This window comes from Polyodon spathula, chromosome 1 (genome assembly GCF_017654505.1).
Source record: "Polyodon spathula isolate WHYD16114869_AA chromosome 1, ASM1765450v1, whole genome shotgun sequence".
In the NCBI taxonomy this organism is placed as follows: Eukaryota; Metazoa; Chordata; class Actinopteri; order Acipenseriformes; family Polyodontidae; genus Polyodon; species Polyodon spathula.
The window spans coordinates 76,361,855-76,382,409 of NC_054534.1; the positions used below are offsets into that span (position 1 = coordinate 76,361,855).

The 20,555-nt window shown below is 37.1% G+C and overlaps 1 protein-coding gene across 2 annotated transcripts; it reads left to right on the plus strand.

The window, feature by feature from the left end:
- The first annotated feature begins 48 nt into the window (after window positions 1–48).
- LOC121322479 (AP-1 complex-associated regulatory protein-like) lies at window positions 49–19,849 on the plus strand. Of its 2 annotated transcripts, XM_041262541.1 has the most exons (10): window positions 49–346; window positions 12,117–12,165; window positions 13,256–13,282; window positions 13,761–13,786; window positions 15,063–15,159; window positions 15,519–15,617; window positions 16,166–16,227; window positions 17,883–17,956; window positions 18,436–18,552; window positions 19,085–19,849. In XM_041262541.1, exons 1-10 carry the CDS (start codon window positions 276–278, stop codon window positions 19,375–19,377), a joined length of 915 nt encoding a protein of 304 aa, XP_041118475.1. In that variant the 5' UTR covers window positions 49–275; the 3' UTR covers window positions 19,378–19,849. The 2 variants fall into 2 exon arrangements, with proteins under 2 accessions (XP_041118475.1, XP_041118483.1); XM_041262549.1 differs by lacking the exon at window positions 15,519–15,617.
- The last annotated feature ends 706 nt before the right edge of the window (window positions 19,850–20,555 follow it).

Genomic DNA, 20,555 nt, shown 5'->3' on the forward strand with positions numbered 1-20,555 from the left:
TGGGTAAAGTGGGTGCATGTAGGAAGTGACGTAAAGGACAATGAGGTTCCTCCGGTTCTGTTCTTTGACAAAGCAGAGAAGAGCAGAACATCTGCAATGTGGAGTTCTATATGTCAGATGGTGTTGTAGACTAGTTGTAGAAACATGGCAACACCATCAATATGAAGAGAAGGCGGTTAATACAATAAATAAACCCGTTCCTCATACATGGTATACGGCGTGTCGTTGCCACAAGGTGTAGTACGCTGTTGTTGTTGGGGCTAAGCCTGTATGCGATGGGGAATTGTTGGGCTCTATGTTGTGGGTTCTTCAAAAGGGAAACCAGCAGGCTCCAGAGAGGAGGAGGGTGAGAAAATAATTACATTTGCAATTTGCTGTTGCTGTAATGTGCAAGCGTTTGGGAAATAATACTGCAGGCTTTCCATAGCGTGACAAATGACATGTCAGTACATTGGTCATTGTCTTTGGGGTCTGAGTCGGTATCAGCAAGACTTTTTAATATTCAAGTTGCTATTTTTTTTTTCTTCTTCTTTAAACTAGCTTTGAATCTCTTTAGCATATTAATATGTACATGCTTTGTCATAATGTACTGTATCAACGTATTATCGTATTGCAGTGGTGTACAGATGTCGTCATGCATATGGCACAGATGGGAGAACTCCCTTTATTCCTATATGATTTAAACACAGCAGTATGTTTATCTTATTTGAAGTGACACATTTATATACTGGTCATTGTTTTTATATTAAGCAATAGAGAATCGACCAGTTTTGTATATGGGCTACAGATTTATCATGCTTTTTAAATTATGTTTTAAAGTGGGCAATGTTAATTACATTCACCCACGGTATCCACACCGTTCAGTATTGTGCATACATAAAAACAATATATTTTTTTTGGTTGTTGTATTGTGTGCCACCCTCCAATGGTGACTTTGTTGAAATGCAGCACCTCCTGTAGTTACAGTTGGTTTCCATTCATTCTGTACAGTACAGATCTGTCTTGTTTATCAAATCATTTACAGTATTTGTTTGTTGATTTGCCCTTCTGTTTCAGTGAATACCATATGCTTATTTTTTGTAGACTAGCCTTTCAGTGTAAAGTTAATTTACCAATGCATAGCATTGAAATATTGCAGCAGGAATATTGATTCCAGCAATGCAGCCATTGGCCACGGTTTTAGTAAAGATCTTCTATTATTTGAACTGTTGTATTTTTTGTTTTGTATACACTTTTGAAGTCAGAATGACCAGTAATCGTTTGGTCATAAATTTGTCACACAAACTCTTTCAGAATGGTTCATTTTGATACTGTGGTACCTGTAACTGTATAGAATCATATTACATTTACAGTACATAATCTTGTGTAGTGTGCTGTATTCTTTTTTTTTATTCACTATTATACAGACAGAAACTGTGATGCATCATCTTGGTCACTGAGACATGTTGGTTGGCCTACAGTAACTATGTGTAAATTCGTAGCATTTTTACTTTACTATCATTTTTCTGTTGGTAAAACATTTAATTGGACACACATTAAATTTTCCTATATGCACCCTGCAAGGTTTGCATGAGACATTGACTTGAATTTGATGAAAAACGACAAAGACTTCATCAGTTCAGAATACCCATGGGGCATACTTTGTAGTTAGAGTATTTAGAAAGGACGAGGCAAGCCTTCCTAAGGCATATTGTTCATAAACTTGATGCTTTTTATTTTGAGCAGGGAACTTTGCCAAGTCATCAGTACTTTATTCCCCTCCATGTACTGTACACTGATATAACAAATAGGTCGGGTTTGTGTGAGCCATAACAGTGGCTGTAGTAATCCCATTGTGGCACTGGTGCAGTAGTGTAATATTAGACACACCAGCGCATACATCACACCAGTGAATTAGTCGCTCCCACCTTTTAAGGGCTCAGCAAATATGCCTAGAAAATTGTTGAACATGAACAGCTGAACAGTTGAATTGTTAACTTGAACAGCTATTTGGCATCCTTTGTTTTGTAGTTTATTCACTGGGGTAAAGTAAGGCCTATACAACGTATTCTTTACTCTTGGGATATTTTTCAAATTTTAAAGTGTTACATATTGTAATGTCTTGCTGCAAAATAAAGGCACACACACAGGGGCCGTGCCCCTCTGCCCCTGCTGCCTGCGTTCTGAGCAATATAACAGCTTTTTATTACTTTCTGAAAAACGAACGAGTATCTGAACGAATATTTATTTCATGAGCGAGTAGTACATGAAAATCCTGTGTTCGTTTTTTTAATGCCTACCCCATTACCATTAAAGATTGTACAGTGTTTATCGAGATTTCTCTTGATTTCAAGGTAATGTTGCATTTTACCCCCTGAAAATAGATACTCTGTGTTAAAATTAGACGGTAAGTTACTCCGAGACTTAAATCTTATCTGGAGCGCTGGTTACACTTGTCTGTCTTCTGGTTTCAGATAGGGCATACGTGGTATTTGTGTTAAAGAATTGTCACAAGTGTCTGACATTCAGTTCATATATATTCGTGTTCGCTCCACCACTGAACCACAGTACAGTAATTGATCTGTAGTCTGCACGGTAGTGAATAGAACACAGTTTTGCAAATAAGGGTATTTCTGTCTTGTCCTTCTATCTTATCTTGTATTGCCATACAGTTACAATATCTAAAAAAAATATATCTAATTTAGGCTGCCTAAATAAAAATAAAAAAATTGGTACTTGCTAACCATTTATTGTCTAACAGTTGTGTATTCTGCAGCAAGCTACACACACCTGGTACAGAGTACAGTAGTCCAGAGGGACCCCTGTTTATTTCAGGTCTGACATTAGAGAGCCATGTACAAAAAAATGTATAGAACCACGGTACGTTTCCATGGAGATTTGCCCACTCCCAAAAAAGGATACATACTGTAAAGGACATGGGAGGTCCATGGCAATACTATACCCTACTGTGTACTAATAAATTTGGAAGATATGGGTAAACGAGACGGGTGCAATGTTCCATTTGGTTGCTGTGACAACATTCTTACTGTACAGTATGTGTAGAGGCTAATTGCACCCATACAATGGCTTCAGGGAAATATTCACAATTTCACAAGGGGAGTAAGCAAAACTCTATGAAAATTAGCCATAATGCTTACATTGCTGGATGGAGTGCAGGATACTCAGGCTAGCAAGCCAGTGGCACCACATCTTTTAAACTGATCAGTGCGGTTTCAGAAATGTGCATGTTTACTGTTCATTATGAAATACTTGGACACTAATGGTGTCAGGGAGTAATTACATCCGTATCACAGTGTAAAGAGTGACCAGCTGTACAGGACAGTACTGTAAAGCTAGAGGAATTTACTGTTACTAATGTTTGTTACTAATGAGATGGGGTATGAATTGCAGCACCCTGGGCATAAGCGTTCATTATCAATTAGCACTGCAGTGTTTTGCCTATTAAGTTTAACTCCGTTAATATACTGTATAGTGGTTTTCTAAAGGGTGATTGGTTTGGGTTTTTCCTGATTTATAAGAGGTAGATCAATATCTTGTATGGCATTAGAGCATTCTCAAATATTACTGCCTGTACAGTAAATAACATTTTGTTTCCACAAACCCAGTTGCGAGCTACTATTATTCTGGCAGCCACTTATAATTGGCACAGCACAAACACAGTATGGTATGTACAGATGTAGCTTCAAGGATCCTAAAATACCTTTCAAATTAGTGCTGCCTAAGTGCAAAAGACTAAATAAATGGAGCAGAACATTGTCCCAGTTTTTCAACATGCTTTTAGTTTTAAATGAGGAATGAAAGTTGCCACTTAAGCCCCTTTCACACTGGCATGCTCTACCCGGGTTGCCGACCCGGTGTCATGTGGTCGGCTACACGATTTCACACTGCTTTTTGAAGAAGCAGGGTCAATCTGGGTGACAGAAGCACATATGGAGTGCCCCAGAAGCAGCTTGTTACAGATGCTTCCATCTAAGCGTCTCTGGATTGAATCATCAGCCCAAAAGTTGATCAGAGAAAATGTTTAATAATCCTTGCTGCAGTCTGACTCATGGTGTGTCTCAATCAACAAAAATATGGCTGAACAGAAATGTTCCTTGTGGAAGTGAAGTTCACGCAGGCGTGGCTGTTTGTTACTTCATCCGCTTACGAACGCCCATCATGCGTTTGGTCTCACGCTAGTGTGAAAGGGGGTTTCTTTCAATTGATAGTTAATGTGTTTGTAAAACTGTGGTTGAATCTTCAGTGGGCCTTGCATTACAGTAGCTGCAGTTTGTCACAATGTACAACCTGACAAAATATCGTCTTGGTTCTCCATTCAGACATATGCAGTCTACTTGGTTTTAGTATTTAGTAATCTTGCATTTTTGTCATACACTCCTACCCTCTTATACTAGCTGTTTTCAATTGATTTGGCTAGAATCCGATACATTTATGCAAATATTTTAACCAGTGTGCACTCTTTCACGTTCTTATTTTTGCGATTTATGAGGACCTACTGGTTAGTAAGTGGCCACAAGCAACTTTAATTAATTGAGGATAGCAGCTGGACATGCTAATTTACTAGAGAGAGTAGGTGAAAGCCAGACCAAAACCAAACTACAACAATGCAAAACAACTGGAGTGGAATTACTCCATCTCAATAGCCTGTATGATTTGTGTGTGCATATGGTTTTGTAAACTGCAAATATGATTTATTTTAAAAGAAAATGTTCACAAAATAAACCAGTTGAAGAAACGGGATAATATTTTTCAATCGTAAAGTAAGGAGTAGGCTACATAAAACCATAGACCACAATGTAGTTTACAAATAAATTGAAACACTTTTTTTAGCTTGTATGCAAGGAACAAAAAAACGCTACAATCAGATCAAATTAAAATTAAATCTATACATATCTAACTGATTAAACTTTCGCAAAATCAGAGTGATTAAACTTGAAACGGATGAGACTACGATAGTGCTTGTTCCTGTCAGACTGGATGTGCTCTTGCAGAGCTCTGCATGTCACTCTGGACAGAATGTGCTCAGCTCTGATTCTTCAGGGGATCTTTTTTGGTGCACCAGAAAATTACGTCACAAGAACAAAAAAAATGCACTTCACTGCAAATTTCGTAAAGAAAACTGGTGTGTTTGAGTGCAAGTGAGCTGTATCATGATTCTAATGTTCAAACAGCATGTAAGAGACTAAACATTACATCAGAGAAAAGGTGAAACATGCACAAAATAAAGATACGCATAACAAATATAAACTTTCATGCTTTTACATGTTTACATTAAAAGCAAGATCCTCATAAAATGTTTGTGTGCTGAAGAAGGCACTAGCCTAAATGTTTGATTACTTGAATCTCTCAAGTGTCAGTTTATTATTTAATGTACTGTAGGTATTCTTTTTTTTTTATTAAAACAAATTCTTGAGAGAAGATGAGTAGGAAAACACTCTCAACAAATTGCAGGGTTACAAGCTCATAATCCATCTTGTACAGTATAGCTCTTCATGTCAGCTTCATGAATTACGGAACCTTGGGGTACAGAATTTGTACAGCGTCTTCTAGTACGGAACGTTACCCTATAAGAGGTCAAGGCTTAGCACTGAACAGATACAGCACATTTGCTGCTCATTAAAAAAAGTTATGTACAGTATGTATTTATTAGTTTTTTATCCTTGGTGTGTTTTTTTAACAAATGGTGTAATTTATTGTTTTAAAGATTAAGCCTAATAGATAACGGCATCATTAGAGAGACATACTGAATGCCTTTCATTTTTCTCAGTATGGAAGAAAGCTTATTTTGTTCCAGTCATTTTAGTCAATTATTCCCAATAAACGGGTATCCTTGGTGTCCAGAAATAACAATGCCTCTCAGATTTTTTTGTCATTAGGTTTAAAATAGAGTTAATAAAAATCCTCCAACTAAATAATGCATTACCTAAAGTAAGAGATCAATGTCTAATGCCTGACCTGCCCAGCCCAACAGAAACACGTGTCTGAGTTTTTTTACTAATGTGACCAAATTCAGATGTTCTTGTCCTGCATCATCAGGTCACTGGGGGATTGTGGGAATGTATTTTGCTGTGTTTTAAAGAAACCCATGGTAGTAGAAGTTCGGGGGGAAAAAAACTGCCCAAGCTGTGAATGATACAGTATTACGCAGCATGGATACAGTAAGCTTACTACAGGGTATGTTGGTTAACTATTAGGAGTTATTAATGCAGCTATAGGGGAGAAAAGTTTATTTTACGGGGACTTGATTCTTCAAATAATATGCTTTGTGTGAGCTTCTAACCTTATCTGAGCAAATGCCATTTTATGCTTTAAACAAGAAAACCTTTCAATGCAAGAAACACGTTGTGCGGTGGATCGTATCAAGGTTAGAGTAAACCAGTGCAATAATGTAAAGGCCGCTGATTGCAAATGTTTTTATTTTTGCGATTTTCCCTGTAGTCTCCTCCCTTGAGTTTTAAGTTTGGATTAATAGATTTGCCAGTGAACAGTTTCAATGGAATTTTTATTTGTTTTAATTTAGTAGTCGCCAATTAGTTTTTTTTGTTGTTTTCGCCCCAATTTAGTAGTGTCCAATTATTTTGTTTAGGTCAGCTCACCGCTACCACCCCTGCGCTGACTCTGGAGGGGCTGACACATGCTGTCCTCCGTTTTTTTACACACTGCAGACCCAACATGCAGCGACCCAGAGCTACAGCATTGGAGGACAGCGCAACTTTTAGGCAAGCCCGCAGGCGCCCAGCCAGATATTGGCTGGTGAATGGTGAGCCGAGGACACCCTGGCCGACCTAACCCTCTCTCCCCCCGGGGCTGTGCTCGGCCAATTGAGCACCGCACCCTGGGAGCTCCTGTCCTCGGTCGGCAAAGGAATATCCTGGACTCGAACCGGCGATGTCCAGACAATAGGGCACTTTGTCTTTTACTGTGCTTTTACTGGATGTGCTACTAGGGAGCCCATTCAAAGCAAATTTGAAAAGGAATATTGAGCTACTGTACTTTAAATACAGTGCATTTCACAACACTGTTTTAATTACCACAGGTATTTTTGTTCACACAATCCCTTAAAAGATATGCATTAAATTATACTTTATAATGTTTCGTAGTTAAAGTTTTTTTTATTTTTTTATTTCTAAGACTGGAAAACTCCTTTTGGTAACTCCTCCGCACTAGCGCCATTCTTACAGTATTGTGCAGACAGTGATAACACCACCAGTACAGGAATTATGGCATTGTGGAGCGTTGCTCTTGATACATTTGTTTTGAAGCTTAACTATCTAGAAACAATAGTTTGTCAGTTAATAATGTGTTCTGCTAAGGCTAGCATTTCCCATTAAATATCACACTTATGTTCTGGGCTGTCAACAGATCTGCAAAATTGATGATTTAAATCATCTCAGTACTATGAGCTGGACATTGAGTTTATCTCTCCCAGCAAATGACCAGAATAGTAGGTACTGTATAAGTGATGCAGGTGTATCATAGAGTACATTCTGCTTGCTAGTCTATTTAAATTATTGTATACATTTTTTTTACTTTATTTATTCCTGCCATTTGGCACAGCTTGGTTAATGCACAATTCTCAGTTTACTTATTTATTTAAAAATATAAAAAATGCTTTTTTTTTTTTTTTTTTACCCTACCTATTGATGTTTTGCAATCTGCGTTAATGGTTTAGAGTTCTCTTGCTCTAATACTGAATTATAATTAACTTATGTTTACATTAGGTGTAATCCACAGAATAGCTGTATAGTACTATCATTTGGTTTTAAAAAATGTGAGACTGCATTGGTGAGAAATGGCTTGGCTTGAGAAATATTTGTAATGGAAATCTAGGGAATGAAAGACTAATAGTAGTGGTATTAGTATTTGGGATTTTGAGCACTTTGTGTGCCTTTCTGTCCTATTTTCTGTAATAAAGTCTCTGAACAAATATTGTAAGATCGTATGCTGTTTTTAGGGATGGAAATAAAAGTCCCTTTGCATTTCAATGTTGCCCCTTAACCAGACAAAGTTTAAAACAAAATTAACCATAGTGAAGTCTGTTTATTCCATGAGATGATAGATAAATAAATAAATAAATAAATAAATAAGCAAGCTCAAATGCATGATCATTTATCCACGTAAAATTGTATTTTAGCTAGAATGATGTTAATTGTCAGTGGGTGGCAGAGTGGTCAATTAAAATAAACCAAGCATTCAGCACTATGCAGCATAGAAATGACACAGGACTGTTTCCAAACTGCATGGGAATTTAAACTCCCAAGTCATTACCTCATCAATTTATTTTTTGGTTGTGCTTGAGCTGATACCTAAATTAGGTTAAAGACAGCTAGGTAGAGGTTGCTACACTGATGGCTTTAATAATGTACAGTAACACAGTGCTATGATACAAATGAGTATAAAAGTTAAACTTTTCATATATTGTGGCTCTTGAAATGCTGTTTTAAGTGAGATGAAATCATAATATATGTAATGGTGGTGTTCTATATTTGTCAGAGTCATGTGATTGCTTGGAAAAATGAAAGCTATGTCTTTCTGGAATATCATTTTAATGAGACACGGGTGTGCTACTCATTTCGCCTGACACCTGGTACAGCAAGTTTTGCCGTTATACTTTGCTTGTCAGACAAGTACTTTTTTTATTTATATTTATTTTTCCTATGTTCATTCTGTTGCTAGAAAGACACTTTGGGTATAGTTATAGAGAGCCACGCAAGTTTCTGAAAACTGAAAAGTGTTTACATCCCACCCTTATCACTTCTGATTGACTAGCTGTGCAACAAGCCGATCTTCTATTGGTTACAAAGAAACCCAGAAATGGCTGCCTGAGAGCTTCTGGCAATGCACAGACTAATCTTTAAAATTTAAGGCATCACAGGTATTTACAGAAAATAAAAGATTGCATAAGTATTCACCCCCTTGAGTCAATATTTGGTAGAGACACCTTTGGCAGCAATTATAGCCATGAGTATATTTGGATAAGTCTCTACCAGCTTTGCACATCTGGACACTGCAATTTTTGCCCATTCTTCTTAGCAAAATTGTGTCAAGGTGGCTGGGGACCTTTGGTGAACAGCAGTTTTCAACTCTTTCCACATATTCTCAATTGGATTGAGGTCCAAGCTTTGACTGGGCCACTCCAGGACATTGACCTTTTTGTTTTTAAGCCACTCCAGTGTGGCTTTGGCCGTATGTTTGGGGTCATTGTCCTGCTGGAAGATGAATCTTCTCCCAAGTCCCAGGTCTCTTGCAGACTTCAACAGGTTTTCCTCTAGGATTTCTCTGTACTTTGCGGCATCCATTTTGCCCTCTATCTTCGCAAGCTTTCCAGGCCCTGATGCAGAGAAGCATCCCCATAGCGTGATTCTGCCACCACCATGCTTCACGGTAGGGATGGTGTTAGGCTTACGCCAAACATAGAGCTTAGTGTTGAGGCCAAAAAGCTCTATTTTGGTCTCATCAGACAATAGAATCTTCTTCCACTTGGTCTCAGAGTCTCCCATATTCCTTCTGGTAAACTCTAGCTGAGATTTGATGTGAGTTTATTTCAACAATGGCTTTCTTTTTGCCACTGTCCCATAAAGGCCAGTTTTGTGAAGCCATGGAAGACTGTAACTCCTTTAGAGTTGCCATAGGCCTCTTGGTGGCCTCCCTGACTAGTGCCCTTCTTGCCCGGATACTCAGATTTTGTGGACGGCCTGATCTAGACAGATTCACAGATGTGCCATATTCTCTCCATTTCTTAATAATGGACTTTACTGTGCTCCGGGGGATATTCAATGCCTTGGAAATGTTCTTATATCCTACCCCTGATTGGTGTTTTTGAAGAACCTTATTCCGGATTTGCTTTGAATGTTCCTTTGTCTTCATGATGTAGTTTCTGTTAGGAAATGTACTAACCAACTGTGGGGCCTCCCAGAGACAGGTGTATTTAACCTGAAATCAAGTGAAACATCTTAATTGCACACAGGTGGACTCCATTCATCTAATTATGTGACTTCTAAAGACAATTGGTTGCACCAGAGCTTATTTAGGTGTGTCATAGCAAAGGGGGTGAATACTTACGCAATCAGTTATTTTCTGTTTTGTATTTATAATTCATTTAAAACAATTTGTAGATTTTATTTTTCACTTTGACATTATGGACTTTTTTTGTGTTGATCAGTGGCAGCAACTCCTAATTAAATGCTTTTGAGAGCCACTGCAAGTGCAGCAAGTTACAAAAAAAATAAAATAAAATAAACACCATAGTTGCTAAGGTATTAGCTGATTAGAAAAAAATCATTGTGTAATTTGAATTTGGATGTTAAAAAAAAAAAAACTTGAAGTTTACTGTTTAGAAGCATTTCAAGACAACCTAGTCTAACCTAGTTTGCTGTTTACCATATGCACTTTTTTTTTTTTTTTTTTTTTTATTTAAACGTTATTTATTGCCCAACCACAATCCATATAAAACAGAGTGAACATTTTGGTAGAAAAACAATACAAAAAGCAGAGAAACCTGACAGGTTATGCACATCCTTCATAAATCTGGGGTTCACCAGTTACAAAACTAAAAAGTCAAGAAAAATCAGAATTCCACAAAGCAGCAGTAATAGTTAGCAATTATTTCATATCTGTGATGAAACAAACTGAAACACCTGTACATTAGGGGTTGAATTCAGCTTATAGAGAAAGAGTAGGGGGGAAAACCGACAGAAGCTATTTTTGTATTTGAATAACTCCCAAGTATTGCTTATTATACTAGTACTCTTCGTATGTTATTTAAATTGACAAGCAAATGTGGGAGGGGGCAGGTCGATTTTTCTCGCATTTTGTCCCTTGGACAACAGTATTTTTTTTTTTTTTTTTTTTTTTTTTTTTTTTTAAATTGCACACCCCTGGAGACAATGTTACACATGAGCATTTACTATACTTTGCAACACTTTGGATACAGGTCGTGGTGAGGACAACTGATTGGTCATTTTATTGGAAGCTAGAGGGACTGCATAATAAACAAGTACATTAGCCCATCTACATATACTGTATGACTAAAGCCCGAGACAGACAGACAGGCGCGGTGTGGCACCGCTGGGCATTTTCACGGTGCAATACCTCTAGTTGTACCAGGACACACAGGAGCGGTATACACTGCGTGGTACAGTAGTTGGCAGTACCACACCGTAGGGTATGTACTCAAATATAATTTACATATATGGCCAAAAGTTTTGCATCACCATGTATAATATTAGGATGCAGAAAACCTATGTAAACCTAATTTCAATATTTTATTTAACATCATGTAATCTAGAAACTACAAAATAGTGTCTCAAAAGTCTACTGGAAACTACAATAGTAGTACAGTATTTAATGTTAAATTTTGAAATGACACATTTTTCAATTTGTGGCAAACTACAAAACGATGTATAATTTCAATATGTCAACGTGATGCAAAACTTTTGGCCATAGCTGTAATGCCCCCCCCCCCCCCCCCCCCCCCCCATATAATCTCTTAAATAAAAACACTGGTTTGTTTTTTAACATTGTTTTGCTGTCATCAATAAGCAGGTGTATGAAATGAGCGATCTGAGCTTAGCAAAGAAACATACGTTGCTGACAGCAAGTATCCTACTACTAAAGTGTTCGAAAATATATAATTTTACAGACAGTTATTTAGTAAAATTAGTAGTGAACTACAGAAATAATAATACATTTTAAAAAAGGCAGGAAGGATGCTTATCAGGGGCGCTGTGTAAAATACTGACTTGCCTGTCCTTGTATGAAATATGGGAGGGATCAAACACTTCAAGGTGCTTGGACACCTCCGTAGACAACAGTTTCATCCATGATTTGTCCTGCCAAGCACGTGTTGTCAGCACTTGGCTTGTCTTGACTACTACAATTAATGTGGCGTTCAGTGCAAAAGAGCTAGCTAAAGCCTTCACGATAACTTTAACAAAGAAACTGACTGCTGATTAGATATGCTCTTCAGACATGTGTCGCAGCACATTTGGAAAGTACATCTTCATTGAGCAGGATTTATTTATTCAAAAAGTGTTTGAAATCCCAACATACAATATGGCAGAATGTAATGTAAATATTGGCAATGTCCAGTAATCTATTTTTTTTTTATCTTGCAGTTCCAAATACTTTAGAACCAGTTCTACTGGAGAGCACTTTACCATAGAGGTACAGTATCTTAACACACATATATATATAATCAACCATAGAACAAGTATTGAATGGTGAAGGTCTCAGACAAATGGTGTTGTCAGCACAGATTAACAGTGACAATAAAAGAAAAGCTGTTACAGGTAACAAAAATAAAATGTGTATCCATTCAAGGAAAAGAGAAACGGTGTACAAAATCTATTGAAAACGATGTATTATTTTAAAGTAATAATACAAACTGTCCCAGTTAATGACATATTATATGTCATATCGTATCATCAGTGCTGCAATATATTTGATCTGAGCGATACCGATCAGCATCGCTGCGGGACAAGCTGTATCGTCCCGCACTGATCTATCCAACACCATAGAAAGCAATGACTGTACTTTAAGATACAATGTGAAAGCAATGTATCTTAGTGTACATATAATAATAATACTAATTATTATTATTATTATTATTATTATTATTATTATTATTATTATTATTATAAAGTGAAGGACGCTTAATGTCACACTAATTGAAATAATGTCCCAGCCAGAGTATCATGGGAGACAATGGGGGGAAAAAACGTTCCTGATAATATCACTTCGGTTATTATCACACTCCAATTAATATGAATCACATTTATAAGTTATTTAACGGTTTGCACCCCACTTAATATCATTTCAAACTGCCTGTATGATTTCCTAGTGATGCAACGACTGCTGGCTGTGCAGCATCTGTTCTCACTTCGGTGTTTAGTTTCAAATTAAATTGAAAAAGTGATGGAATGAAAAAGATCTGGACAAAAGCTGAAATAATTGCTCTTTCAAACCAATGAGAACATTTCAATTAGAAATAGGTTGCTGTTTTGGAGCATTTATTTTTTAACAAAATTATTACTAGTGCATTATATTAACTGGCATAACATTATAGACAGGTTAACCAAACTGCATGTCATATTGACCAAAATTATGTTGTGGAGCATAACGTGCCATACTTTGTCATTTTTATAGCTGGCCATGGCCGCCTCTATCTTAATAGTTTAATGTGTCTTTGAACTTGCTTTTGCCTTTTGTCTATCGATGTCATGCTAATTAAATATTGTTCTCCTTCTCTTTGCAGTTTGAGAATCTTGTAGAGAGCGATGAGGTAAGTTGTTTCTCTAGGGATTGAATAAGTAGTTTAGTGTTTCAAGTCTAAAGGCACTTAAATAGATTACTTGGCTGTATAGTGTATCGTCAGAGATTTACTGTAAATAACAAAACAGTGAAGAAGAGGGTCTTTGATTTACACTCAAGGGGAATTATGCAGCATCAAGTGACATTGTAATGTGCACGTGCTTCAGAGCAGGGCACATGGTGTTTCTGTAAGTTTTCTTGTTTGGGTGTTTGTTAGGCACAGGATATGATCCCTGATTTAGTGATTGTCAATAGTTCTCTGGGTTTCCACACCAATGGTAGTGTACTATAAGCACTAGGCTTCTCTCATAGCTGGATGGAGTAACTCACAATGGCTTTCACATCCTCTCTGCCAGCTGATACAGGCTTAGACAGTTCATGTAGAAACTCTTAAACAGTCTGTCACACTAAATTAATTTTTTTAATCTTTTTCTTTTTTTTTTTGACAGGGCGAGAGTCCAGGAAGCAGCCTAAGGTTTGTATATGAATGATACAATTGGATTGAATGTAAAGAAACCCCAAAAGACCAACTGAGATACAACATTATATGTTTTTAATATGTGCCTGCTTGTATTGTAAAGATGAATATACTTAATTTGTGTAATGTATGTAATTACTCTGTGCCAGGAAAGTACATTCACAGTTCATGACATGGCTCTGGCCACTTCTACATTAACTGATCTAGTCTGTGTAACACGTTCCTATGGTAAAAGTCAGAACTGAAGATCGGTTCCTGAACTTTGCAGTCAAAGCAATGCTGCACACCTCAAACTAGGTCTAAGAAAAACACTCCTGTTAAAATAATGTGTAATACCAAGAGATAAGCATTCCAAAACTTAAAATAAACAACTCCTTTAGTTATTAGAATACTGTTTTCTTTTTTTTTTTCTTTTTTTAAATCTACTTGTTCAGTATATTTTTTTGCATCACTATATCAAAGTGAATACAACACAATATTTAAATGATTGTAAACATCACACATTTATAAAGGGATTCTAAAAGAACACTTTGAAAATGTAATTTAAAGCTATTTACCCTTTTAAATATTTGTTACTCGGGAATCTGTTAGCTGAGAGCTGGTGAAGGGGCTCTGTGTACAAATGCACCTACATCAAACTTAAACACAGTGCCTGGCTAAAGCACAGCAAGAGTCCCTCAACACCAGGTTTTTCTGGCTGTTGACCAGACACCACCTAGAGGCGTACTGTCATGATTCAGTGTTCCATTATCTGAAGCCCTGACAGAAGATGCATGCAGTAGTTATATGAACGGTTATTAGAAATTTCCTGGAATGTCAAAGGCTATAATTCAGATATAAATCACTTTTTGTAGGAAAGGTGTTTTCGAAATTGTTCGAGGGTAAGCAGTTGTGTCTTTTCCAGTTTCTGTTGGTACAGCACTGTAACAAACTTTGCCATGCCAGGAACACCAGACAAATTGTCTTGATGGAAATGTTGATTAGTAATGCAGCCACTGCATTGAGGGAGGTCGTTGCATGAGCATCCTCTGTAATGCCCAATGTTTTATGGAGTTCCTTCTGCTTTCCTATAATTTTTGCTGAATAGTTGCACACAGTTAGTCTCGTTTCCAATTTCCTTTTTTTATTTTTTTCCTGAATGTGTTGGTTAGTCTGTAGATTCACAGATATCAGTCTACTGGGGTTATGTTAATGGTAGCCAAAATGTAATAAAATGGGAAGGAACATGTTCTCTTTAAGCTTTTAAAGCCCACTGATTATTCTCTTTTTATAGACCGCTAAGTGAAGAAGAAATTGGGCATCTTAAAGAAAAACGGTATAATGCAATCACAGAAAATCAGAAGACAGCAGACGAAAAGCTTCACTCTGAGGTAATTTTTTGGTGAAAAGAGATACAGCTTCTCTCAAATATATTATCACTTACTATGTAAACTCTGTTATATTCCACAATAAATTACACCACTGACGTTTTTTCTTAAAATGATTGTTTTGTCAAACAAATATTATTTTATTTTGATAGAACATTAACATTTCAGATCAAAACTGACGCTTGGACCGCTGAATGCCAGCCGATTTAACATCAAACATCAAACCTGTCTGGCGGGCTTTTCTGTTTTTATTTTTACATAACCGTATTTCTACATTTCAGTTGCTTTGTCTTCATTTTGGCTTTTTCAGCTAGAGAGGATTCTGATTTTGTTAACCCCCTTATTGTTTTGTTTATGCACAGTTAGCTGCACAGGAGGAGAAGTTAAGGATAGAAGAGGAGGCTTTTTACGCTGCCCAGCGCGAAGCTGCCAGGGCAGCAATACAAAGAAAGCTCCTGGAGGTGAGGGGATTCAGAACGCCCCATTTCCTATCACTGCTTCACACTCCAGTCTGCCAGTGCCTTTTACCTTTTAATTTGGAATCTTGTGTTGACAACAGTGCATCTCAAGCTGTATCATGCTTGATGTAATTGTGTTTAAGTCCAAGTGTCTTATTCCATCAGATGCAACAGTAAATAAAATGAACGCATACAGAAACACAATTAGTTTTTTTTTTTTTTTTACATATCTAGAGCTGTTGCTGTCATTCACACCTTCATTTCCTCTTTAATTTGGTTTTACAATTTGTTTACTATTTTAAAACCGCATTCAATTATTTTAATTTGTGCTCGATTGCCACATTATGACCTTTAGTTAGACCTAATTTTAGTTGGACCTTTAATACCTTGCTTTAACTAGTTTGTGAATGTGTGTTTATTTTTCTGTGGTTGTGAGGTAAAGCTATAAATGAAATACTTGTCTGAAGTGGAGGACCAGAACAATGTAGATGTCCCCAGTTCTGCACACGTATGCATGTCAGTGTGTAAGTGCTATTTTTGTTTGGAAGCAGCATAGGTTCCACAAGATGAAACAGAGGCCACAACTTGCTGGGAGTGGGGATTACCAAAAAAGGTAAACTGACTTTGATAAAAATCACAGGAGGGCTTGGGATGGGAAGCTGCTGTTTTGACTGACATGCTTTCAGCCAGTAATATGCTTTGACACTGCTGAGGTGAAATGACCCAGGGAATGCAAGTGCAAACAGACAGCCAAAGAATAACGCATAGAAACTGAGTGCTTCCTTTAACTTAAAGTAGAACCAAAGCATGTTTTTAAAGTACATGTGTGCTGTAACATCTGTTTATTTTAAAACTGCGCAAGACATGTAGCTAAATTGGCAAAGAGTTACGGAATTGTTAGCTACAATTTTGTCAGGTTTTAGCGGTTAAGTAACTAATGGATTAATACCTAAATTGAAGTGTAATTGGTGGAATTAAGTAATTGAGGGTATGGTTGTAGCAAGTTCCTAGTTGTTCACCACTGCTTTAGGTTGAGGGGTAAAGTGAATCATTCGTGTTGTCTTTTTGGCCACTGGGCGCCACTGTTGCTCCTTAGTTGGCCAAAGTACATTCCTTATACCGTACTTATGAGACACTAGGCCCAATTCAAAACACATTCAGTTGTGAGGTATTTCATTTTTTCAGTCTGTTTTAAGGAAGTTTGACATTCAAGAAACTATCCTGTAGCTAAACTGCCAGCAAAAGTTTAGAACACAAAGCGTTATGTTAAAAATGTAATCTGTAAAACACTAAGCTTTAGTTGATCACAGGTTTAAATAAATATTTAACATGACATTTTTACATGTACAGTGAATTCTCATTAATATGAATTTCAAGGGACCAGCAAAACAAATCTTTTATCAGTAATTCATATTATCTACAGTCCAAGCCAAATGCATAGTCAGTTTTTTTTTTTTTTGACGTTACAAATTTCAGTTACAGAACAGTGAAAAGTATTACAAATGTAAAAGTTCTGTGCATTTTATTAAAAATACAGTTCTTGTAAGTCAACTTTTAAAAAGTATACAATGCAAATGAACTACACTTGAAATCTGCATGTCCCATTCTTGTCACAGCGTCCCCAACATCAGAGTATCAGGGTATTGAGCAAATTGGACATGCTGGCGACTTGCATCCGCATTTTGTTGTTCAATGACCTGTGTTCTTGTATCCCGGTTTTTCAAATTGATTGACAAAGTGTTTGCGGGAATGTTGAAATCTGCAGCAACATCTTGTAGGGTGGTGCATCATCCACTGCTTTCAACGCCTCCACTTTTGTCTAAAGGACAGTGCACGTTTTTGGCACTGCTGCATGAAAATGGCATTGATGCATGAGAACTATGGCAACTCGAAACGCGTCATATTATCAGTAGTTCCAAAACAGCACTAAAATATAGAACAGAGGCGCTAATCTAGATGCAAGTGAATACATTCCCCAATATCCTTTGCTGTTCGAACTAGGGCGATTTAGTTTTATTCAACTTTTTCTAACCTAGAGGGGCTCCAAAATAATTTGCATTAACAGGAGTTTTGTGTTTAGTGAATTTGTTTTATAAAAAGTAATTTACAATAAGCGACTGCTAAATTTGTCCGGGACTGTGTACAAAATTCGTAGCATCAGGACATTTGTTTACTCTGAGTTTGTTTTAGAATTGACTATATATCCTGAACTCAGGTTTCTTTCTGTGTATGAAGCAGCATTTTAAAATGTAGTTTTTTTTTGTACAGTTTAGCAGCAGGGGAGGACTTTGAAACCTATCTGCAGAATGTAAAGGCTCAGTCAGAAGCCTTCAGGAACAGTAGTAAGTCATTCATCTTATGTATCTGTTTCTAGGAAGAGTAGTGTAAGAGGTTATGGCCCTGGGTGACAAGAGAACTAATACTGTTGAGTTTAAAATTACAAGTACTGCATTTATGTATGTTTTAAATACTGTGCCGGTACTTGATAATTACTTGAATAAAGTAATCAACCAATTACCATTACAGTTTTGTCCCAGTTCCAGTACATCTTATCCTGTGTACAGATCCTGTGGTAGTTCCTGAGTACAGTATGTGTTTCTGTGGTTTATAATAAGTTAATATGGTGTGTATAGGGTGTCATTTTGCACAGTTTGAGCAGCCAGAACCACCCAAACTGTATGAGATGGCCCCTCTTGTACAATAATAGACACCCAACACAACTTATTAACTTGTAATGTTGGTTTCTGTTTTTAACCCTAAAAGTATGTCATGCAGTAACTTCATAAAATATATAATCAAATCATATTATTGTTCTTCTCAGGAGTCACCTCTGAGACAATTATGACTCCAAACACAGAAAGTAGCTGCGACTTCACAAACAAAACCAGATCCACCAATGATGACACATCGCTGGACCTGGAGTGGGAGGATGAAGAAGGTAAACTGAGCATTTGATGTGTGTGTGTGTGTGTGTGTGTGTGTGTGTGTACCAGTCACAAGGCAACTAAAACTAATTGTGAGTTCTAAAACCATGAATCAGGATATATAAACCTAATTTAGCAACAGTAAAAATAAAACTATTTCTCAGCAGGTTTATTCAATCTGTTATTCAAAATATAATCTTTGGAAATGAAAAGCTAGAATAGTGTCACATATTCGTTAGCAACTTTACACTTTATTTGTCATTTTGATAGTATGAAATAAACCAGTATATAAATCTGTATTAAACAGTATTATTAGTTTTGAGTCCCAGCTTTATGTACTTGCTTACAAATAATATGACATACCCCTATTACTGGGGATGCTTTGTTTTTGTTCACCAAAACTCCCATTTCTAGTTTTTGTGAAGTATACACAAGTTGAATAGTAATACTGAACACTGATTACATATTGCATATGTACAGTAAGTGTAGTGACGGTCCATGTCTGCTGTGGTCAGGTTTTTAACTTGGATTCCTTAATGTTTGAAGGGATGAACAGAATGATTCCAGTGAGGGAACGATCTAAAACCGAGGAGGACATACTCAGAGCAGCACTGAGACCCAGCAGTAGGAGAACAGGCAGCAATCCCACATCAACCTCCGACGATTCCAATGGACTGGAGTGGGAAAACGATTTTGTTGGCACCCAGATTGACGATAACGGCAATTCTGAATATGCAGGGTTTGTTAACCCAGTTTTAGAACTCTCCTCCTCCAGCGACTTGCAAAAGCCTGACAGTGACCAGCAAGATAGATCTTGTAAACAGACAGGAGTTGTTTGAGGTGTGACCAAACTGTTAAACTGCTGTCCTATTGGTTAGGGTTTTTTCTTTTTCTCAAGCCTGTCTTAATTTGGCCGGGTAAGTACCGGGTCTGCAATATGCAGGCTGACAGACTGCGTCTGTTGCACAAAAGCGCTCTGAACTAAGTGCAATTTGGGGTTTCAACAGTCTACATTTTCTAGTGATACCCAGAGAGCACACCAACCTGTATCTTGCAAGTACTGGTTTCATTTTGGTCAGTGAGAAATTACTGTAAAATTAGGGAAAACAATGTATTTATGATTACAGAAACCTTGATTTTTCTAACTTTATATTAATTCCAATGCTCTATATGGTAAACTTACCTTAAATCATTGACTTTTGACATTGATGTGAAAACACTGGGTTTGTCAAGATGGTTTCTGTAAATATTTCTGCAGCCCCATCATTGAAGCAAAAAAAAAATGTAAAGTGTTCATTAACATGCTTTGGTATAATTATTTTTAAGTTAAAGATGTAACCAAAAAAATGTGTTTGTTTTAGCTAATCAAAGTGTTGCTGTGTGCAATTGGCATGCTGCGAGACAGAAATCAACTAGTTTTTAGCTGTGCTGCTTCTCTTTCACTCTTAAAGCCACGCAGCCAATAAGACAGCGACACGATTTTCAAATAGAACCCGCCAACGAGCAAAATCTATCGGTATCGTGTCACGGTAATGTTGGTTTCAGCCGCGCACAAAACCGACGCGACACCAACACAACAAAATCACGTCGTTGTCTTATCGGGTCGGTCTTGTGTGCGGTGGCCTTTAGTGTTCTTTTTTTACTGAACAGTTTATCAAAATATGTACACTACTGAAATCAAATTAAAACAAAAGATTATTCACACAATTCTGTGCATGCATGTGTATTGATTTACTGTACTGAATAAGAACATACATTACTAGGATTACAGTTGAAACCTATAATCTAGTTTACGCAACAGGTAAAATGAAAATCCATCCAATTCATAGTGTAGGAATTGTGACCCTTTTTTTTGCTTAATTTGCACCTCTTTTCTCCCAGTAATTTATTTAATAGGACAGTGCTTTGAGAGGTTAATGGCACAGCTGTAGTCGGGGCCCGTCTCACAGCTCACAGTAATAATGGTGGGTGATTCTCTTGCTCTCTTACTATCTCCTCACTCCTATCAGTTCATCTG